Source organism: Falco peregrinus, chromosome 6 (genome assembly GCF_023634155.1).
Source record: "Falco peregrinus isolate bFalPer1 chromosome 6, bFalPer1.pri, whole genome shotgun sequence".
Taxonomy (NCBI): Eukaryota; Metazoa; Chordata; class Aves; order Falconiformes; family Falconidae; genus Falco; species Falco peregrinus.
The window spans coordinates 3,163,923-3,187,531 of record NC_073726.1 but is presented as its reverse complement, the minus strand read 5'-3'; the positions used below and the strand labels follow the sequence as shown (position 1 = coordinate 3,187,531).

Genomic DNA, 23,609 nt, shown 5'->3' with positions numbered 1-23,609 from the left:
TTGTCTGCAACTGCTTTCTAATTAACTAATTGGCTACAGAACTAATGAGATTCAAAATTAATTATTATATTTGAATTTGGCCAGACCTATTTTAAGAACCATGAAGACAGATTGGCCAGAAGCTTTCATTTGATGTCAATCAGACCAGTATTTTGGAAATACTGTTACATTATCACCTGGGTAGCTATTTTTCAATGGGTTTTGCCTCTACCTGGTGGCTGAAGGATGAATTGCATGATTCCCAGTTTTTCTTTGGTGGGAGGCAGGCAGTCTTTTTCAATAAGAATATATACAGAAACAAGAAAAATTCTTTAAGCTATTACTATCACCTAGGGACTCCAGGTTTTTTCCCCATTCCACAGTCGGGTCAAGAAACTATTGGAAGGGATTAGTGGTGTGGGTATGTGAATAAATATGATATATTAATCACAGTTAGCGTCAGCAGTCATGACTCACATATCTAAGATTTCCTTGAAAGCATCAGCAAGCAAGTGTCAACAGACAAGCAAAATCCAACAGATACAGTCAGCTTGATTTTCAAAAGGTGTTGGGGAAATCCTTCAACAGCAGCTCATAAAGTAGCTGCCATGGATTAAGGGAGAGTGTCTTCATGTGGTGAAGCAACTGGCAAGAACAGGAACATACCAGCAATATTCACAAGGAAGGGGACTCTCAGCTGGAGTCCTACACTGACATGTGCTGTGACTGCTCTGAGCAACCAATTTCTAAAAAAATCTGCAAAGGAAGGTGAATAATAGGCCTTCGGGGATATGGGTAAAATTGGTCAACTATGCACAGCTGTCCAAAGTAATACGGATGAGAACTACTTCAGCAGTTCAAAAGAGTTTCAGAATAGCCCCAAACTGGACAGTAAAATGGCAGGTGGAATTTGCAGAATTTACTGCTCTGCCTGCAGGACACGAGACAGGGTAACAAGCCAAGAAGCCCTTTGGGCTGCTTATTCTTGATTTTTATGTATCCTCACATCCAGTACCTTCCAAATTTGAGGAAAAACTGCAAAGGCTACTAAGCATTTGCTGGAGCACATCTCATCTCCCACTAGATCACATTTCACACCTCGGCAGGAGCTGTTTATCTGTAAGGTAGGAAAAGAGGAAGATAGCCAGAAAAGCCTCAACTAAATGTGAAAGAGGGCTAAAATCTTTTCCATTATAAGTCCATAGTGTACAACAAGTGCTACATGAGGAAAGTGCAACATATTCCCATAACACATGTACTTAAGGTGACTGCATAGGTCACCTTAATTCTGGCATACTCTTGAGAGCTTGACTTTGCAAAGGCACTAATGTTCATTTAATTTCGTCTGTCTGTGTGGTTTCCTGTGAATAATTAGTAGGAACCATTTATAAAATCAGCAACACTTTACATTTGTACTCATTTTGAGATGACTTTCCTTTATCAGACTCAGTGTGACTCAGGCTGCCCGCTCTGTTCCCGCAAATGCAGGCAAAGCCCATGCCGGCTGCAGACACTGACCCGTTGGAGGGTCCTGTCTGCCTGCATCCCTCGGTCAGGCTGTGTCCGAGGGCAGTCAACGCTCCCACAGCACTGAAACCCTGAACGTGGTCCATGGTGAGCACCAGTGCTCGCTGGGCTCAGCATGAGAGATGCCGGGCAGCCGCTGCCACGGCCACCCAACCTGCAGGCACGGTCCTCACCGCATGGCCAGCCTCTGGCAGTACCAACAGCAAGAAGACAGGTCTATATGGCTCTCGGATATGCTGATGGGTGCCAGACAAACTCTTGCAATGACAGTGCTGTTAACAGTAATAGGGTGGCAATCCAGCCCAAGCAAGGAGGCTGGGCTCAGACCTGCCAGCAGACGTGTCAGCTGATCGTCACATCCCAGCATATCTCACATAGCAAAACTGTCAGCGGATAGTTCAGCAACCTAAATGAACACTGCCAGTGAGGCCTGCCGGGCTGCTCCGCCCGGCGCTGTGTGTGTTCGACGTGCCAGCTGCTTCTGATCAAGCACCGCGGTGCTGCAAGCTTGTGCCCTGAAGCAGTTCCAGTTGCTGGGACTCAGACGCTAAAGGGAGAGGAAACACCTCTGAAAAATGCCCAATTCAGAGGCACATCTCTTGGGTCACCCCGCCATCACCTCTGCACAGGAAGCCTCTGTGCCCATGCCCAGGTGATGAAGCACAGGGACAGGGCAGATGCTGGGCAGCTCTCCTGGTACTTCCAGGTTTCACTGGCTTGGTATTGCAGGAGGATGGGCTGGCTTGGCACAGGCTGACTACAAACTACCGACAACCATCCTGAGAAGCTTAGTACCAGGTAGGAATCCTGCCAAGCTATGAGATTATTGCCATTTTTCAGTTTTCAGCCACTTTCTACTGCAGCATTGTATCTCAGTGAGTCCTCAGAGGCACTGGTTTCAGACAGGGCCAGAGTCAGGAAACGCTAACTGGTGATCCCTCTTGGCAGTCTCATCCCTCTCTTCTGTTCTGCCTCCGTAAATCAGTAATTCACCTCGCTCCATCTTTCTTGCCCTGTTTTATCGTCTCCCTTCTCTGCTGTTCACTGTTCTGTTTTGAAACACAGAATCACAGAAAGGCTGAGGTTGGAAGGGACCTCTGGAGGTCATCTGGTCCAATCCCCTGCTCCAGTAGGACCTCCTAGTGCCAATTGCCCAGGCCCATGGCCAGATGACTTTTGAATATCTTTAAGGATGGAGACTCCACAACGTCCCCGGGCAACCTGTGCCAGTGCTTGGTCACGCTCACAGTGAAAAGCTGCTTCCTTGATGTTCAGAGGGAACCTCCTCCGTTTCGTTTTGTGCCCATTGTTTCTGGTCCTGTCACTGGGCACCACTGAGAAGAGCCCGGGTCCATCCTCTCTGCACCCTCCCTTCAGGTATTTCTGTATACTGTAAAGATCCCCCTGAGCCTTCTCTTCTCCAGGCTGAACAGTCCCAGCTCTTTCAGACTTTCCTCCCAGGAGAAACGCTCCAGCCCCTTCATCATCTTTGTGGCCCTTCACTGGACTCTCTCCAGTGTGTCCATGTCTCTCTTGTACTGGGGAGCCCAAAACTGGGCACAACACTCCAGGTGTGGCCTTAGCAGTGCTGAGCAGAGGAGAAGGATCACCTCCCTGGTGCCGGTACTTTGCCTAACGCAGCCCAGGATACTGTTAGCTTGTTTTGCAGTGAGGGCACATCACTGGCTCGGTAGTCCTGGCCCTGATCCAGGCCCTGTGCACAGCAGGCCAAATTCAGCTTTCAGCTGTTCCCATGATTTAAGAGGATTTCCTGGGTCAGAATGAATTTGGCTCCATTAGCTAGGTCAGTATAACAGGGAAGGTAGAGAAGCAGAGATTTTGCTCTGAGCTCATTCGCGGTAGACGCATTCAGTACTGCAGTTTGGCTGAGAAGACTTGCGCAACTTCATTAAAACACACAGTTGCTCACCAGAAGTAGCAAAGAAAGTGAGGCAGAGAAACACTCCGCAAAGTAGTGAGCAGAAAACCTAATAAAGAGCACATCCCTCCACTGCCCGGGACCAGGAGAAAAATGCTGCAGAGCTGAACGTACTCTAACAGCCACCAAGCTCCTACCTAATGGATTAGCAAGGCTGACCCCTTCTGTATTTTAGAAAAATGCTGCCTTAGGGGTGAACAAACCATCTGATCAGTTACAGCATACGAGAAAGGCAAGGCCTTTCCAAGGGAGTCATATGGCCATGCAACAGATGGAGATCATGGATTAGGACAGGGAGCGATCTTGGTTGTATTGGAGCAAGGTGCAGGTACAGGGCAATATGCCTTCAGCAGCCCTACTATTCCCAGACGCTTTGGCATCTGCAGGGTATATGCAACATACAGATGGGTGAGAAAGCAAAGGGAGAATAGGATAATTCCCTCTTCCAAACAAAAAGAGCAAAGGCTTCCCTTCATCCCCTTTCCCAAGAAGCAGCCCATTAGCTCCCTGTGATATCCACCCATGAGAAGTCCAGCATCCCACCACGATGCCCTGTGACTAACCCAGGACCCTTCTCTGCTCCTGCCTGTGATGACAGGATGGTTTGCTGGTTAAAATTTTCAGAACAAGCCAATTTTGAGAACCTATTTCATCAGTGACAGTGGCAGCTGCAGGAATATTTTTAGTTTTGAGTCTCTCAGCCTCCTCGTAGTTCGGAAAATATTTCATTTTTTGCACTGTGGGTGGAAATGGAGATTAGCACTTTCTAATGTTACAGCAATGCTCCCTGGAGGAGTAGTGGAGATGATGGTGGGAGTCCTGATGCTTTGCCCATGGCCTGCAAAACTCAAGGGCACCCTGCATTGCCCTAACATGACATGGCACAAGGTGCACAGCAGCTAGGGGTGATGCTGCACGCTCCAGTGGGAACAGTTAGAGATATTCCCAGAGGATTTTTTTTCACTGGAAAATGTATTTTTTGCCCCTAAGGACAAAGAAATCGCCAATACAGCATTTATAGTTGTAGGTCAGGTCTGGAGAAACAGGCAGGGTACTGATGGTGCTGGTGCCGCTTCGGCTCTGCAGAGGCCTGTGCTGCTTGTCCAGGAACCATTCCTGCAGCAAGAGAGACAGTGGGATTTGAAACCAAAGCCACTGCATGAGAAACCACCTTGTATGACTCTCGTTTCTTTGAGGATGGTGGGACCCGTGCCTGTTGGTATAGGGAAAATCAGGCTGGCAGCGGCATTAGGGATGGAGTACAAGCCTGAGAGCCTAATGACCTTCCCACTCCCCAGCCTGTCTCACCGGTGATTGTTTTTGTCCTGTTTCCTGACTACAGCTTCCAGGCTAGAATATCTGAAGATAAGGGTGTTCCAGGGAATGTCAGGCAGAACAAGAAATGACCCCTGGCTGTACCTGAGCAAGAAAGTGGCTCCCCCTGTTTCCATGTGGCACAGCCTCCCACAGCCGTTGCGGTGCTGCCAGTGAGACTGCTGCCTACAGAGGGGCTCCAGTTGCTGCAAATAGGTTTGACCAATTTTACTTAAAAAGCAGGATTTGGACCGTTTCCCAGATTATAATTACCTATATATAAATACAATGATAATTATGCTACCTAACCGAGACCTCAGAGCACAAAGCTGACAAGTGATGACAATTAAATTCATTAAGAGTGCAAGTGCTCTTCCTCTCTTTTATGAAACAATACTGAGTGATCCCTGAAGAAATCCAGCAACCAGAGACATGATCTGCTAATAAGTGTCACGTGAGCCCGGTGAAGGCTGCTGGAGAGGCAGGACAACCAGTCCCCCCAAGGAAGAGCACTGGTGCTATATAGCTAGTAAAGGAGCAGAAAAGTGGACAGTTAAAACATTTGAAAATGCAGTATGCTTCAAGCATTTTGAGTGAAACCTACCTTTTCACTTTATCTAGACTGGGAAGCAAATCAAGGCAGGGTCTGTACTGTATGGTATGGACACCATCTGGCATGGCATGGCTTGCATCCAGAGAAAAGCTCTTTTACCTTTCCTGATATACAGATGGTAACCCCATCCAAATTCCTCACTGGGCATGGTCCATGACACGAGCTGGCCAAGGGGGTGAGCTGGCACAGGGCAAAGCTCAGCCTGAGAGCGTGGCACTGCTGCAACACACCGGTCCTGCACCACCATTCGGGGCCAGACCCCTCTGGATGTCAGCAGGACATGATGTCTCTCTGTACCTGTCCCAGAGCCCAGTAGAGCCTAAACTGGGGTCCATCGCAGTCTCACTGATGCTTTTTAAAGTGATTTAGTATACTGTTTTTTCAAACACTTTCTATTTTTTCATATTCAGAGGTTCCAAGCCTCAGGAATGATGACAAATGCTCAGAAATATGTTACAAAAGGCATCTACAGAAAAAGATGATTATTCCTAGGCTTCTTGGGAAAAATTGAAAAGTGATTGTGGTGCACAGAGTGCTTCCAGACCAGGACTAGAAACCAAGACTGTATCTTTCCATTGAACTCTAGATATGAAATAACACTAAGAAAAGGGAGGAAACAGCGATAGCTGTAACACCTCATCTGCAAAAAATACAGTGATTAAGAGAGATGCTAAACACCTACATCACCTTCTTGGTGTTTTTGCTGAGACAGCCAAAAAGCCTCAAACCCCACCGTTATCCGAGCAACCTTTTACACTGACTTCATATTCCCAAGTTAAGCATTTCAGCATGTTTTTATTTTTCCAACAGGTCAACTAATCCCCTGCATGCAAGTGTTTCATTACAGCGGTGTGCTTCCTTCCCTAAGAGTCTGAAATACCTTGTCTTTGAATGTAATTGAACTTCTGGAAAAGGAACGGTCTAGACCAAAGTCACGCTTTCCTTGCTTTCATTCTGCCTTCATGTCCATCCACTAGAAGGTGTTTGAACACTCTTTTATAAGCAGTTGAAAGAATTTCCCTTAATGGTTTTCCTGCGCAAAGGTTGCTGTGTCCGAGGAGCCCACAGCAAGCTCATGGAAAATAGGCTACAAAGCCCCACTGCCAGGGAAGAGCTGAACAGAAAGGTGACTGAGTGTGCAGGTGTTACAAAACTAACTAGGATTGTTGACTCTAATGACATCAAATCTAACCAGCTTCTGGAGAGGTGAAGAAGAATCTTGTGGTGCTGAGCGAGTAAGCAATATAATTGCAGATGGTGCTTAGTGCTGGTAGGCACAAAGTAATGGAGACTTGAGGAAAAAGACTAACCCTGTCTCTGTGTAAACCATAACAAGTTCAGAAAAATACTAGTGCAATCCAGGGGGAAAAAAAGCCCCAACAAAAACCCCACAACATTTTGGAGGCATTAAAATCTATGGGAAATGTTTCAGTACTAAATGGATGTCAAAAGAGTAGAGAGAGCTTAAGGAATTACTAGCGGTGAAACCAGAGCAGGCTGGAGTGTAACAACATGTTACAAAAACATCCAAGTGTAGTGACCAAGGAGCAGTTACAGACGGCGGTACAAGAACATCATCCCCATACTCCCATGTAAATGCAGAGCATGCCTACCCCGTAAGCATGCCATGCAGTCCTGCAGAAGGCTGCTCCACAGCCAGCAACATCTCCATCAGTATCTGAACTACTCAGTTTACTCATCTTCTGTGTCATCTCCTTGTTCCTCATGTTCTCGTACCACCATCAGTAACTGCTCCTTGGTTGATACACCTTACAAATTTGTAATGTGTGGTTGGACTCCAGCCCGCTCCAGTCCCTAACCTGTCTCTTAGCCAAGCTAGATGTGTCTACCTTTTGCACTCTTTTCTTATTAATTAGTCCCTAATCCCCTGATTAAGTACCAGAAGCTGGCAAAGCAAGGAAACCTGTCCTGCTTCCCCTTTGTTTTGATGGGCTGACAACAGACTGGCAGCAAACTCACCTGAATCTCTTGAGCAAAGCCATGAGAGCTGATTTTTTAAATCTTGGTGTGACATAGGGTGAAACCCTGTGAGAGAGAAAGGACAAGTCCTGCAAAACAAGCAGTAAAAGGTAATTTCCAGGGGTTTGTTTTTCACTCAGTACCCCTGTTAATGTATAGGACAGATCTAAAAAGAAAATCACATGAATCTATAGACCTGGCCTTTCTACTCTGCTTACTTGAACCGGATCATTAGTCTGGGGTTTTATAAACTAGTTTGTTACAGAATTTGCTGCAGAGCTTGTTAGTTTGTAGAACTACATTTCTGATGCATTAGCCTTTGTATCACTTTTCCCATAAATAAAAGTCAAACCATATTCAGCTTTTATTTGCTCTTGGCCACTGTGTAATTTTTGGGCATGAAATTTGCTCTTCTGCTGGTTTGTTTGTCTACTTGCCTGTTGTAACTAGTGGAGCCTTTAGCTATTGTAAGTGAGGAGGGGAAAAAAAATACCTAAACCAATTTAAAGTGAGGAAATTCACAGGCAGTGTTTGAGAAGGGTGGAGCTGAGCTCCTTAGGGTAAATTATAAATGGATGGTATTAAGTCTGAGGAAATAAACAAGTTCCAACACTGAACTGCTGCTATCTCCACTGAGGATTTTAAAAGAAGCAACAGTACAATTGGCTACAACAAACTGGCTGTCTAAGAGCTCTGAACTGTTCCTTCTCTTTCTACAAAAGGTAAGTTACACACAGCTGAGAAGCCTCGAACACCATTCCTGCAATAAGGATCCCAGCATTTTGGAATCCATTCTTGGCTTTAAGAGTAATGAATGTTAGCAATAAAAGTATTTTCTGGAATGTTTCCAGACCCGTGTGGTTCCTGCAATAGGTGAAGGTTCAAGTTTCAGCTTATGGCGCTCGAACTAATTCTTCTATTCTCAAAATAAACTCAGATGAAACATGAAAAAATAAATTACTTTTGCTCATTTGACTTTCTTGGGCTGGATGTGGAGCAGATTCGTATGGGGATTGGAAGTCCAAATGCCTCTATCGTGCTTGCTTTCTGCAGTGATTGGAGAAATTGTCCAAAATCCTGGTTTTATCCTATTTAAATTTGCTAGAGTGTCAGTGGGACTCGCTCAAGTCCTTGGACCAGTCTGCACACTGCACTGGGACGAGGTCTCCTGCGGGTGCTTTGGGCAGATGGAGCCCCCCCGGCCCCCACAGTGCCCAGCCCCAGAGAACCAGGGGCAAGTCACGGCAGCAGCCCAGGGCTCCCACCTGCCTCACGCCACGGGTGGAGGGAACACCACCACAGCAAGACTCACTTTCAAAATCAAGGAATTCCTCTTAGCTTGCCCCTCTCTTTTTTTTATTAGGCTTTATCACAGAGGACTGATCTCTGCTGATGTGCGGTGCCAGACAACGAAAAGACCCAGCCTTAAGGGTAGGATGTAACGGCAACCAGCACAGGCAGCCTAAAAACTAGCAAGTTATTTGTTATACGGGTGTTGGGATTTTTTATGTCTAATTTGTTGTCAGTCTATTTAAAATAATGGATGATAAATAACATTCCCCTCCAGAACCTAGTTTGTTCACTTCTAATGTGTGGCACAAAACTTCTGGTTTCTTTCCAGACACTGGAGAATTGGAAGGTTGAAGAATATAGTGTGGTTAAAGACTGCTTTATTGCTGCCTGTTGTGGTTTCTCAGATTATTTTCTCAAAGCATTGCTTTAGCGGGAATAGATCACTGGTGCATTTGGGAAGTAAATAAATGCAGTTATGAATACTTGTTACACATATCAATTTATGTTAAAACTATGTATATTGAGATCCCCTACAAGATATAGTTAGTGTTGCATGGATGCCTACATTTGAGGATAATTTTTCTTCTCATGCATAACCTCCCCCTAAGAAAGAGTTTAGAAGATAAAACCACTGGTTTGTGGGATGAGGGACACGCTGCATATCACCTTTTTGCAATGTACTTCACAAACCCCATGACAAAAACCTTTTCACCACTCTCATTCCTAAAAAATAAAGTGAACTATTTGTAACACTGCACTTCTGCATATGAATTTTTAAGTCTTTCCTCAAGGTACTAGTGGGCCGAGATGAGAAAAACTCCATCTCCTTCCAGAGATCCATCCTCTGCAGAGATGGATGTTACACAGAATGATTTTATTCCCAACCTTAAAAACATTATCTGATCTATTATTACTCTTCCTGTGGGCTACAAATCTCACAGCACAGTTTCAACTAAGGAATGATTCTTGGTCTCTTCCCTGGTCTTGTAAACTTCATGTTTTAAGAAAACACCTTGAAGTTTAATTATTTTTTTTTTAGAGCTGAACACTGAACGGGGCTGGGTAACAATGCTATCCTGGTTTGTTGGGGTTTTTTAGCTTCTCAGTTTTGTTTCAAATTCACTTTGGAAAGAAACTTGAAATACTTCACTCCCAGACAAGTTGAAACAGAGCATTTTTTGAACTGTGAAATGAATATGTCATCGATTGGTACCAAGGAAACAAAGGGTCAGGCAAAACCTCGCCCACTTGCATATTTTTATGGACAACACTCATCACGGTGGTGTCACTGTGATTCCTTCTATAGAAAAGGGCAGCTTACACCTGAAAATCTGCAGAATCAGGCCCAAAGGGAGTGTCTGATTTTCTTAGAAGGATCAGTCTTCACTGCAAACTTGCCAGTTAAAACACGAGATGTAATTCTGATTTTCCTCCCCACCTTGAGTTGCCTTTACCAATCATTTGATTTTGCCGGTGTCTTCTCCAGCTCTTCTGGACCCACTGAAGCAGTGGCAGAAATGGATCACACGGGCCCCGACCTCTGACCAAGCAGCAATCCCTGTTCCTGGATGGAGTGATACAGGGACAGGTGTGAGGCATCTTACCGCTGCCTCCGTCTGAAAAGTGATTTGAATTGCCAATATGTTAAATAACCTCCTCTTTTCACTAAGGCAACGAGTCAGCCTTCAATACTACACTAACCGTTTTTCATCTGAAATCTATTTTTACAGTAATAGTATATGACAAGTGGTGTAATGCATGAAAGGAACAATAAGGATTATACCACTAATGAGAAAACGGTGAAACATGTCAGATAAACATGACAAAAATAACGGAAAATAGAGGGCAAGACATACAAACGGGAATATGCACATAACTGGTTTCATACAGATGCTTTTTCTTCCCTTTCCTGATTCCTGACTCATGGATGTTGCCTCTTGTTCCAATAAAACGGGAAGAAAAAAAGTTTAAACTGTCTTTTCTTGTGGATCTATTTTATCTAATAAAAACTCTGGAAACATGTACTGGGAACTCACTTTTGAAAAGCCATAGAAAAGGATTATTTTGTAACAAAAGCTTATTTTTCAAAGCATGGGCATTAGCATCATAGCAGGAAAATGTAGAGAAAAGTATGAACTTCAACCAGGGTTTTATTATGCAGATCTCAAGTTAATATTGATGTGATTTAAAGCAGCTATAGAGTGAGTTGCTTGACTTCTGGAGTATAAACCAGATCACTACGTTTGCTTAAACTTGATAAAGGGGAGGTTAACGTTAATATTTTTAACCTATTTCTTTCATCTTCCTTTTCATGAACTATCATTTTCATCGGAGGATCTGAAAAGCCAACTCAGCTTCCAAATTCCATTTTTTTAAAAAATAAATAATGTAATTGAGTAAAGCTGAATCAGCTAAACATCTTCCAAACCTGCAATTTATACAGGTTTTTGTGGTTTTGTTTTTTTCATGACAGACTTACTGGCAATAATCCAGGTGGGTGGGTGTCCCCTGTCCCCCCACCCTGTCCCCTCCCCCTTTGCAATAATGCAGTCCCGGGGATAAAAAGCAACTGAATCTGTTTTTTTCAGTCTCCTTGCAAGTGCCGGGCAGCCCGCGGTGACAGCACCGGAGCGCGCTGACAGTTTGCCTTCCAGCTCCTGCAGGGCACAAACGTTTTGCACAAGCCCAGCCGGCAGCCCCCGGCGCCTTATCGCCCGCGCCCGCGGAGCCCCCCGCGGGTCAGCAGCGGCAGGCGGCCCGCACCTCCTGCGCCAGGCGCGCAGCTCCCGCGGCTGCTCCGCGCTGTGCCCGCCAGAGGCCACTGCAGCCGCAGGGATGGAGGCTCCGCCGGGGCGCTCCGCTTCGGCGCTCACGTTACAAAGGGAAAAAAAAAAAAAAAAAAAAAAAAGTCAGCCGATATAAAGGATTTAGCATGAAGTCGTACAATCGACGTTATAATCCCCAATGCAACGTTTACACGCGGGGTTCGGCTTTGCTTCTTCCCACAAACTACCTCGGTTTGCGTGTTGTACGTCGCGATTCGCAATTACCCCCAAGACGACTCTTAACTCGAGGCTCCAGCTCCTACCTGCCGCCTCGCACCGCCCGCAGCACGGCCCGAGCACGGCCGCAGCACCCACCGCCCCCCGGCCAGGCAGACGACGCTGATTTTGCCCGGAAAACGAATTTTACTGGATTTTTTTCCCCCTTCACAGGAAGAAGTCAAATAAATAAATAAACCCAGTTTAACTTTGCTCCGGCCGGCGGATCTGAGACGACAGGTGGCTGCTGCGCGGGGAAGCGGCCGGGAGCCGCGGCGCCTGCCCGCTGCCCGCCCGCCCCGCGGAGCGCCGGGGCCGGCGGGGTGGCGGGGCCGCGGCGGCGGGACCTGCTCCGCCAGCCGGGACCTGCTCCGCCGGCGGCCCCCGCAGCCCCCCGCCGCGGCGGGCAGCTCTGCCGGGGCGCGGGGCCGGGGCCGGCCGCCGAGAGGCGCCGGGTGGCGGGGCGGGAGCCCCGCGGGGCCGTTCCCGGCCCGGCCCCCGCCGCCGCCGCCCGGGAGGGGCCGGGCGGGGCCGGCGGGAAACCCCGCCCCGGGCAGCGCCCGCCGCGCTCCGCGCAGCCCGAGCCGCTCAGCGCCGCCGCGGAACCGAGCGGAGCGGAGCGGGGCGGCGGGGACGGGACGGGACGGGACGGGACGGGGCGGGGCGGCTCCGCCGCGTCGCAGCCACGCGGGACCGCGCCGCCTGTGGGCCGGGCCCGCCGCGGGGGGGGGCGGGGGGGCTTCGGTATTTCTTTTTTTTTCTTTTTTTTTTTCTATTTGGCGAAGGAGACGAGCAGCAGGTTTATGCTAATCGCCCTCTCGGGAGCGGCTGCGGGCGGAGGAGGAGGAGGAGGAGGAGAGGAGCCATTTTGAACTCACTTCAAAGTTTAAGGTGGAAAAGTTGGAGCTCTCCAGCCCGCTGCCCGGGGACGGGGCGCGGGGCTCAGGGCCGGCGGCGCCCGGGCGGCGGGGGCGGGGGAGCCGAGCCGGCGGCTGATGGATGAGGGCGGGCGGGCAGCCCGGCGGGTGGATGGATTGTGCGGCAGCCCTCTGCCCGGCATCGCTGCCCGCTGAGCTCCGGAGATGCTGCGGCTGTCCGCCGCCGCCTGCGTGTCCTGGGCCGCGCTGCTCTGCGCCCTGGCGCCGGCGGGCGGCGGGGAGCTGCGGCCGCCCCGCGCCGCCCCGCTCCTCCACCTGCCCCCGGGGGCCGCGGGTTGCCGCGCCGCCGCTGCCGCCGCCGAGCCACCGGCGCTGCCGCCCGCCGGGCGCCTGAGGGCGGCGGGGGCCGCGCTGCGCCGCGCGTCGCCCGGTGAGCCCCGCGGGCCCCGCGGCGGAGGGCCCTGGCCGCGGCGCGCCCGGCAGCGGGCGGCCCCCGAGCCCCGCGGAGCCGCCGCCGGCTGCGCCCCGCCGCCGCGGGAGGGGAGCGGCGGGCGGCGCGGGGCGCGGCGGGCGCGGAGCCTCAACAGCCCCCCGCAGTTCCAGCTGCCCAGCTACCAGGTCTCCATCCCCGAGAACGAGCCGGCCGGCACGGCCGTCATCGTGCTGCGGGCCCAGGACCCCCGACGAGGGGGAGGCCGGCCGGCTGGCGTACTCCATGGAGGCACTCTTCGATGAGCGCTCCAACGACTACTTCTCCATCGACGCCCAGACGGGCAGCGTGGTCACCACCCGCAGCCTTGATCGGGAGACGAAGGACACCCACGTGCTGAAGGTGACGGCCTCCGACCACGGCTCCCCACGCCGCCGCTCGGCCACCACCTATCTGACGGTGACCGTGAGCGACACCAACGACCATGAGCCGGTGTTCGAGCAGCCTGAGTACCGGGAGAGCATCCGGGAGAACCTGGAGGTGGGTTACGAGGTGCTGACCATCCGTGCCACCGACGGCGACGCCCCAGCCAACGCCAACATGCTTTACCGCCTGCTGGAGCCGGGAGCCGGTGACGGGGTCTTTGAGATCGACCCGCGCTCTGGGGTTGTGAGGACCCGAGCCCCGGTGGACCGTGAGGAGGTCTCCGAGTACCACCTGGTGGTGGAGGCCAACGACCAGGGCAAGGATCCAGGACCACGCAGCGCCACCGCTATGGTGCACATCACTGTAGAGGACGAGAACGACAACTACCCCCAGTTCAGCGAGAAGCGCTACCTGGTCCAGGTGCCAGAGGATGCCCCGGTGAACAGCCAGATACTGCAGGTACAGGCCACAGATAGGGACCGGGGCAGCAATGCCCAGGTGCACTACAGCATTGTGAGCGGCAACCTGAAAGGCCAGTTCTACATCCACTCTTTCTCTGGCGCCATTGACTTGATCAACCCTCTGGATTATGAGACTATTCGGGAGTACACGCTCCGGATCAAAGCCCAGGATGGGGGCAGGCCTCCCTTGATCAACTCCACTGGCATGGTGTCGGTACAGGTGGTGGACGTGAATGACAATGCCCCCATCTTCGTGAGCACTCCCTTCCAGGCCACGGTGCTGGAGAACGTTCCTCTGGGCTACTCGGTGCTGCACATCCAGGCAGTGGATGCCGACTCTGGGGAGAATGCCCGCCTGGAGTACAAACTCATAGAGATGGCATCGTCCACCGGAGGTGCCCCTGTAGCAGGTGACTCTGGCTTCCCTTTTCAGATCAACAACAGCACAGGGTGGATCACGGTGGCTGCAGAGCTGGACCGAGAGACTGTGGAGAACTATCACTTTGGGGTGGAGGCCAGGGACCATGGCGTGCCTGTCATGACCTCCTCAGCCAGCGTGTCCATCACTGTCTTGGATGTGAATGACAACAACCCCACCTTCACGGAGAAGGTATATCACCTCAGACTGAATGAGGACGCGGCTGTGGGCAGCAGTGTCCTGACCCTGACAGCAGTGGATAGGGACGTTAACAGCGTCGTGACTTACCAGATCACCAGTGGCAACACCAGGAACCGTTTTGCCATCACCAGTCAGAGCGGAGGGGGGCTGATCACGCTGGCCTTGCCCCTGGATTACAAGCAGGAAAGGCAGTATGTGCTCACAGTCACTGCCTCTGATGGCACTCGCTTTGACACCGTCCAGGTCTTCATCAACGTCACGGATGCTAACACACACCGCCCAGTCTTCCAGAGCTCCCACTATACAGTGAGTGTCAGCGAGGACAAGCCTATTGGCACCTCCATTGTCACCATCAGTGCCACCGATGAAGACACGGGGGAGAATGCGAGAATCACGTACATTTTGGACGATAACATCCCCCAGTTCCGCATCGACCCTGACACAGGCACCATCACCACCCTGATGGAGCTGGACTACGAGGACCAGGCCTCCTACACGTTGGCCATTACAGCCCATGACAACGGCATCCCCCAGAAATCGGATACCACCTACGTCGAGATCCTCATCCTGGATGCCAATGACAACGCACCCCGCTTCCTGCGTGACCGCTACCAGGGCTCGGTTTTTGAGGATGTGCCGCTGTCCACCAGTGTCCTGCAGCTGTCTGCCACTGACCGTGACTCGGGCCTCAACGGCCGTCTCCTCTACACATTCCAGGGTGGTGACGATGGAGATGGAGACTTCTACATCGAACCCACTTCTGGAGTGATACGCACACTGCGCAAGCTGGACCGCGAGAACGTGGCTGTCTACAGCCTGCGAGCCTTTGCTGTGGACAGGGGCAGCCCACCACTGAAAGCCTCTGTGGATATCCAGGTGACTGTGCTGGACATCAACGACAATCCCCCTGTCTTTGAGAAGGACGAATTTGACATCTTTGTGGAGGAGAACAGCCCCGTGGGCTCTATTGTGGCACGAATCAGTGCAGCTGACCCTGATGAGGGGACCAATGCACAGATCATGTACCAGATTGTAGAGGGGAACATCCCCGAGGTCTTCCAACTAGACTTGCTCAACGGAGACCTCACAGCCCTGATGGATCTGGATTACGAGAGCCGGACGGAGTATGTGATCGTGGTGCAGGCCACTTCAGCCCCTCTTGTGAGCCGAGCGACAGTGCACATCCGCCTCCTGGACCAGAATGATAACCCACCGGTGCTGCAGGACTTCCAGATCCTCTTCAATAACTACGTGACCAACAAGTCCAACAGCTTCCCCTCCGGCGTGATTGGCAAGATCCCAGCTCATGATCCCGATGTGTCTGACAGCCTGGCCTACACCTTTGTGCAAGGCAATGAATTAAACTTGCTCCTTTTGGACTCTGCCACTGGGGAGCTCAAACTCAGTCGTGATCTGGACAACAACAGACCCTTGGAAGCCCTTATGAAAGTGTCAGTCTCAGGTAAGCAAGTGTTTGAGGATCTTAAAGCGTGTAAACCTGCTTGTCAGACCAGTATGGGGGCACGGGCAGAAATATCCCACTTGCAGTTCAGTGCACAGCTTTCAGTTTCCTGAAGCAGCGGTTTACCCGTGAAATTTTTTGGGAGGGACCACAAAAATGTATCAAGCCCATGTGCTGTGGATTGAAGTGGTGCAATGAAGTTGTTTAGTAAACGTGGATCACAAGGGTAAATAAATATGAGTGTGCGTGGAAGGGTAGTATGCGCCCTCAGTTGAGGTGGTGCTTGGCTGAAGCTTTTCTGATGTGGTTGCATAGAGGTAATAAATGATGTAACTTGCAAAGATGTAGGGAATGCACATGTATCCAAAATGCCATCTCCCCTCCCTCTTGGTTTTGGTTTCTTTTTTTCCCTCCTAAAAAAAGAAGAAGAAAAAAAAAAAGAACAGTTGAGATTTGGTATCTGTGGGGTTTTTAGCAACAAAAATTGTTTATTCCTTTCTGCATACTGGGAGGTTTGGCTGGTAGATCCTTAGACCTCGGACCAGTTCTCTGCTGGTGTGGCCCGGGTGGATGAGACGCTGGCAGAGCTGCGCTGGTTTGCATTGCTGGCGTGTGTTCCTGTGGGAAACGGCAACTCTGAAAGCAATGAGTTATGGCTGTGTAATAGCTGTGTAACGTGGCTAATTGCACTGAAGTTGCTTTAGTAGTGCTAGGGGCGGACGCTGGCCAAATGCAGCCCCAGAATCAGTGGTGTTGCAGGGGAGGAGAGGACTGGAGAGGAAGAGGTACTGTACCCCACTAACTTCCTCAGAGAATTTGCGTCTCTGTGTGTGTGTGAAGGCTGTTCGCTATCATCCGATGTATACTTCTATATGAGTGCATACATGCTCTTAGGATATTATTCTTTTTCTGCTCGGTTGCCTTTTTATCGTGGAATTACATTTTATCCCTCTAATTGTGGCATCAATCATGCAATGAGTAATTTCCTCTGCAGGTGCCACTCTGTAAAGTTTACTGTGGACCTGATCCCATACTTCTGTTGACTTTGAAAGGTTTAACCAGATGCATTCCTTGCTGCCTCTCTCTGCAACCTAAAATGAATATTTGTATTCCTTCTGTGAAAAAAATAGTTTAAAGTATTAGGTATGTAAAATGACACTTTGGGAGATGCTTCTTTTTGGATGGTTGTATTAAAAAAAGATAACAGTCAAATTGTGGCATAATCCTGGCAGCGCTTGTTTTACTATAAGTTGTCATAGCGTGCAGCAGGGCCTCAGGGGAGCGAGCCGTGCTCTCCCTTGCGTTTGCAGGCTTGAGGTCCTTTTTGCTTCAGGAAAATGAAAGTGATATTAACTGAGCCGACTGAATTTACTGCGGTGTGTCACCTGACAAGCCAGCCGCTCCTGGTTCTTCCAAAATGCTGGGGGGCAGCTAGTGTGGTAAGGTAGCTCATAAATGCTGTTTCCATGTCCTGTGAGGACTTGCAGAAAAAACAGGCAGTTGGTTTGTGACCTTAAAGAAAAACATTTGGATTAAGGTGCAGGTGGTTGCATGGTCACTGTCTGAACCGGTAGCTCTTTAGCTCTTTATCTGGTAGCAGAAGATAAGAACTCGTCTTGGAGCACAAAGCTTGGCAAAGTTGTTTTGTTAGACTAGATAAAGAGTGTGTTCAGAACAGAAAAATAGGTGACACGAACTATTCCTTTCTCAGTCTAATGATTTCTGTAGTTTAAGTGGATGAAATCTCAGGTAGGAATGAAGACCTCTGTTTTCTTAAGTAACACAGGAGCTTGATCATTCCAGCATCATTTTCATGTTTGCTGAAGGTGTGAACTCTGAAACTCTGCTGTGATGATCAAAACTGGCTGGCTGCTGCATGTCTTGAGATATTTGAGAGATTAAAGCTTTTTACGGGTAGGATTTTGAAATAATTTTGACAAGCACGGAAATCCATTTGATGTTATTTTGGAGAAGTTTGTGTTTGGAAATTGAAATGGTGGAGTCTGGCAGTGTGTGAATCAGTCCAGGGAGGTCTCACCTGCCTGCTTTCTCTGGTTTATCTGATGCAATGTTTAAAAAAAAAAATAAAAAGAAACACAGAGAAGAAGCTCAGACAGAAGTACTCCACAGGGTTATCTCCAAGTGCTGCAAAATACCTGCAAATCATCTGCTAAAATGACCTGGCAGTTAACTGAAAAACGTGTCTATTGGAGTAGCCATTAACCTCTCAACCCAGACAGACAAAGTCCTGCCCTACTCACAGCTGCTCTTCAGGTCGGGGAAGGATTGAAGCTCTTTATGAACCTGGGGAATTCAATCTATATACGAGTCGGAAGTAACACTGCTGCTATAAAAATCTTATTTCCACCTAACGAGGTGTTGTGCTGCAGAGGCATATGCGTGTGTGTGATGCTAGTGAGGAGCCGCACTACTCAGTTGAACTGCTTTGAGACACCGATACTTGGCTAAAAGCAGCATTCCTTCATTTGACTTGGGGATTATTCAAATAAGCATGGCAATATTGGCCTTCTGTGTATAAACAAATTTTAAGAGTCGTGAAAACCAAGCAAATTGAGCTAATCAGTTTTGTAAAGCCTGAGAACGGCATGCTCAGCATCAGCCCCGGTGTGTGCGTGGCTCTGCCTTTGCCCTGGTTCTGCGGTACCTGCTCGGCTGTGCCCCCGCAGCCGGTCAGGAACCGACCCAAGCCAAGGAGGGAGGAATGTGGGTGGTGTGGATATTAGCATTTTGCTTTGGATCGTGAAGGGAGCTTTTGAAGTCAGTCTCTTTTGAAGTGAATCTCTCGTGGTGCTCTTCTGCCCTTGCCTGTCGTGCAGGGCTGTCTGGATGGACAAACCGGACCCCTTTTGGATGAAACTAATGCAGATGCAGTGCTCCAGGGGTCCCTCAAAAAGACACATTCTCTTTTTTCCATTGTACCTTTGAGGCTTTCCTACAGAAAGGCAGAGCTTGGCCTTATGTTCCCATGCCCGCACACTGCATCACGTTAGGTTTTGTTGTTTTAACAACTGGGGTGAAGTCTGGACCCTGCTGAAATCCTGCACTTGCTTTCCAGGGGGGCAGGATTTTACTTGGGGCTTCTGAAACAGGTGGTCAAGAATTGATCAGTCTATGATTTCTTAGTGTTGCTAAATAAATGTATGGCTTACATTGACAGGATCATTAAAAACCATTACTTTTTATCCACAGTGGTGTGCATGATATCATTACATTGGGATTTGTTTGGTCAAAAAGTGGGTTAAATGTTGCTCAGGTCACATTGCATTTGCCCATGTTAAACATTTTACTGCGGTCCCTGCTGGTGCTAGGGGGGAAGGCTGGTGCTAGCCTCAGCTTTGCACAAATGTTGCACAAGTTTGCCTGGGTATCACATTGCAAACTGCTGGCACCTGCTTGGCTGTGGCTGCCACAAGTAGTCCCACTTATCATCAATGACAGCTCGATGGCACACAATGGATGTGTGCACAAACTCCTCTGGGAGCCCAGCCTAATTCATCAGTGCAGACAAAACCCAACCTGACTGGATGCTACAGCTTTCAAGTGGTCTAGATAAATGTAAAATATCATTATACAACAAACGATATACAATTTTGGGAAGGCAGTGCTCCTCACGCAGTGAGCGATAGACACCCATGCGTTTTTGAGGGCATGCAAGCTCAAGTATCGCCTTTTACATTTCTTTGGCTTTTAATCTCCAGTGGCATTCAGTGAGGTTATTGACCATCAGCAAATACAAATTAAGGCAGAGCTCCTTTGTGTTGCAGTGAACTTCTGGATATTTGCTCAAGCCTTGGTAAAGGATCTTCATTATTATTATAATTTAAAAGTCATTATGCTAATGATCTTGGACCCCCGGTTCCCTGCCTTCTCCATACAAATGTAAGAGAAGATGCAATAATTTGGTTCAGCCCTTCTGATAAAGATAAGACCACAGCTGTGCCTGAGATGCAAGGCATTGGGGGGTCATTCGTGTATGTGAAGATTTGAGATTAAAGGGAAAAATGAAACTCGAGGGAGAAGACGTCTGTAAGCACAAGGGCACCTTTGGGCACAGAGGGCAAGCACTGGGTGGCCACACGGGATGTGGGCTGGGGGCGCTGGCGTGTGCCCTGGCCTCATGCCCCTGCCTTTGGGGAGCGGGACAGATTGGCCTGCTGGGGTCTTGTGAGTTTCGGGGGGGGGGGGGGGGGGGGCAGGGTGACTCATTCTTTTAGGAGTGATGCTTCTGGCTGCCTGTGAGGACTTGCTTTGAGGCTCGGTGAGGGGCAGTTAGCGCCTGAACTGCTCTCCATGGCTCCCCTCCCAGGGAAACACCTTCCTGCAGGTGGCTTCTGTGGGATCCCTGTGGGTTATACACTGGGGTGGTGATGGGAACAGACGGGTGGAGGCTCGGGGTGGGAGGAGGTGTGTCGGTGTGTTGCATGGCTGCAGGGACCTTGGGCGCTTGCACTTCATGCATGCATCCCACCCTAAGGCGAGGGGAGAGAAAGCAGCAGATCGAAGGCTGCAGAGACCAGGGAGGCAGGGATGAGTGACCTCTTTTAGAACGGCTGTGTGATACTGCAAGCTGCGGGACTGCACCCGCAGGCCTTACTTGGTATATTAAGTGGGGCTGAAGCGAAGGATGACTGATATTAACCGTGGTTTTGAACATTTACATTCATTTTCTTAAAAAAGCAAATTAAGAGCAGCAACCGTCATTTTAAAGTTAGGGTAGCTGCTGGATCTTTTATTGTGTCTGTTTGGGTTTTGTAGTCTAATCTGTTCTGTAGGTGAGATGCAGTTTAGATGTGAGTCCCTCCAGCCTGCGGGAGTGTGACTTTCCCGCTTCAGCTGTACGATCTGTTCCAGCCGATAAAAAGCTGTGGCTGCCTTGTTGCTTTCCTATGGGCTTCCTTCCACTTCATCCCAGGATTTCATAGGAGTGGTGTATTTTTCTTTCAAAAGACAGGAAAACGTTTATGGCTATGAGAGGAAAATATTTATTGGAAGGCTGACTGGCTTAACTTTTTACTGAGATAAAAGGTATCTTCATCATGTAAATAAATAAAATAGGGAGTTACCTGCAGCTCAAACTACTGTAAATAAGCAATTCCTTTGCTAAAATGGTGATCTCTGCTAAAATAAATAAATAAATAAAAAATATTTACCACAGCACACTTAAAAAAGTAAACAAGATGTTTTATCTTAGATAAAAGCTCTTTTGCCAGTCAACTTCTTTCATAAAATGCTACTATGCAACATAGCTATAGCTAAAAATGTTTGTTTCTCCCTGTTTCTGTACAGTGCAGGCTGTATATTCCCTTTTTTTTTTTTACACAGCTTTTCAAGATATTTCTACCTTAATACGTCTTGGTGGTTGAAGCGTATGCAGTTGGGCCTACTTAACCTTATCCCACAAAGTGAAAGTTTGAACCATAAATACTAGAGGTCACAATCAGTTCCTGGAGGGGGGAGGGAAAAAAAAGTGTGTATCAAAGCCCTGCAGACCCTGCATAAACCAGACTCAGCAATGCCGTTAAAAAAGCCAAGGGGATGTTTGTATTTGCAGCATCTTCTTACTAAGACTTCTGTACAAGCTGTTTGGGTTCTCTTGATTGGGATGGTATGAGAAATGGCTTATTGAGGTTGCAGGGGGTTTTGGCTGATTTTATACACACTGTGTTCCAGTATTTTTTTTTTATTTTCTGAATGTTGATGCTTTTCTCAGTGATTTCTGGGAAAGGGGGAGACTTTGGGACAACAAAGAGAAGGTGTAAGAAGAATGAGACTGAAGACCAGAGAGAGAGAAAGATCTGCTAGGCTTTTCTTGATAACAAGTCTCAAGGGAAGCAAATTAGATTTGGAGTAGTATGAGGGTGGGATTACCTGGAAAACTTCTTTTTTCCCCTATTTTAAAATTATTTGCAAATGGGGAGGTTGTTGTAACAACCACTTTTTAATTGGATTAGTAATTGTTTTATATTTTTTGATTACTTTTTAAGCTTCAGGGTATATTAATGAATTGGTTTCCGTGACGTATTCCCTTGTTGTGATTTGCTTCCCTCTTAGAAGTCACTGAAGTGCTCCTACTTCTGACTTGCGCTTGTGGGTTGGGAAGAACCCTCTTTTGTTCTGGTCACATGTTCCCTTGCAGTTCGGAATTGGTTTAGGCTGAGGATGTGGAGCCTGCTGCGAACTGCCAACTGCAGAATAAACATTGAATTGCTGTCAAGGGTAATGGCGAATAGAATACAGGAACAGTTTTCCAATTTTGGATATTAGGTTAATAGTAAACTGCAGTAGGTGGTGGGCAAAGTAGATGATGTGAAGCAGTGGTATTTTATATTTTGTTACCTCCAACTTCCCAAGTGCTACCCAAGGATGTGGCTGGCTGCTGCTAAGGCAATATAATTTTACATTTGCCTATTGAATAGTCTGTTTTCCTTCATTGTATATAGCTAATATCGTGAAACTCCATTTCATTGTTGACTCCCATCTTTGAGCTGAATGGATTTTCTCAAATATCCCATGACTCAGGAATGTAATGCTGGGTTTTAAAGTTTGACATTAGGGGAAGGTAGGTAGAATGCTCACCACTCTTCTGGTAGGGTGTTTGTGACCCTTCACAGATGCTTGGATGGGAAGCCAAGTGCCCTCACATTTCCACCAGTCTGGTCAGAGCATGGCTCTGGTGTCTCCCTGCATCTTCAAGGAAGGGTTGGGGAGACTCATCCATGGTTTCCTGCCTCCTCCTTGGGCTGTGCTGCAGGTCTGCCAGACACCCCTGCAGCTGACGGGTTGTCTCCAGCGTTTTGGCTGGCTAGGTGCTCAGGGTTCATGGATTCAGGGGCATGTGATAGCACGCAACACCTATGATGGTGTTTACAGTTCAGCCAGATGTGTTGGTGCTGCGTACACTGGCACAGCTGAGCTCACTTTCATCTGGTTATTTTGGGTACAGACAGCAATGACTGCACTGTAGCGTGGGTTTGGCTTGCGATTTCACCAGGCCCCTCCGTTCCCTCGTGGGTCGGGGGAGACTGATACAAAGACTCTGGGAGCGTGACCGCTCTAGAAGTTGGGAGCAGAATTACTTTTGGGGCAGGGAACAAGCAAATGTGAAGCAGAAACCTATTCTAAACCTCTGTGCTGCAAGTACCTTTTCAATATTTAGCAGCGTAGGCAACTCTAGCTGTAGTGCTCATGCATGAAGGATGAGTATGTGCAGGATCAGATGTCAGGCACAAGATCTGCACGCTGCGTCCCAGCTCCCTCCCTTTTGTCACCCCTCAGGATTTTGAGAGCCAGTTGGTGGGGACAGACTTGCTACATTTAAGTTCTTGAGATAACACAACTTATCTGCTTACCTCAGTATTGTCTAATTTACAGGATTTGGACAACCGTCTCTCTTGGCTTCCTTTGGCATACTGACCTGTGTTTCCAAAAATGTCTGTGGAGAGTCTTTGGGAAATGTATGAGGGTTAGAGGAGCTGAAGATACTCAGATCAGATCTGATGACCCTTTTTGGCAGTCTTCCATGTTACACTTTTTCTGTGCTGGTTTCTGTAGGAATTATGATGTTCTCAGGCAAAATAGTACCCCAACTACTCTGACATCTACTTCGCCATTTAAGAAACAAGTATG

General features: G+C 48.7%; 1 protein-coding gene and 1 long non-coding RNA gene across 7 annotated transcripts in view; one reads left to right on the top strand and one right to left on the bottom strand.

Annotated features, from left to right (window-relative positions):
• Positions 1-4,350: 4,350 nt before the first annotated feature.
• LOC114013534 (uncharacterized) lies at positions 4,351-11,918 on the bottom strand. The gene is made up of 4 exons (XR_003556571.2): positions 11,734-11,918; positions 10,100-10,209; positions 7,353-7,441; positions 4,351-4,561 (listed from the first exon to the last, which is right to left on the bottom strand). It is a non-coding gene; the product is annotated as an uncharacterized LOC114013534 (long non-coding RNA).
• Positions 11,919-13,120: 1,202 nt separating this feature from the next.
• The window catches only part of CELSR1 (cadherin EGF LAG seven-pass G-type receptor 1), a 173,232-nt gene continuing 162,743 nt past the window's right edge, over positions 13,121-23,609 (top strand). For all 6 annotated transcript variants that reach the window (XM_055808888.1, XM_055808883.1, XM_055808886.1 and 3 more), the window contains exon 1: positions 13,121-15,962. In XM_055808888.1, coding sequence (XP_055664863.1) covers positions 13,280-15,962 — 2,683 coding nt within the window. In that variant the 5' untranslated portion in view covers positions 13,121-13,279. The remainder of the gene's footprint in view (positions 15,963-23,609) is intronic.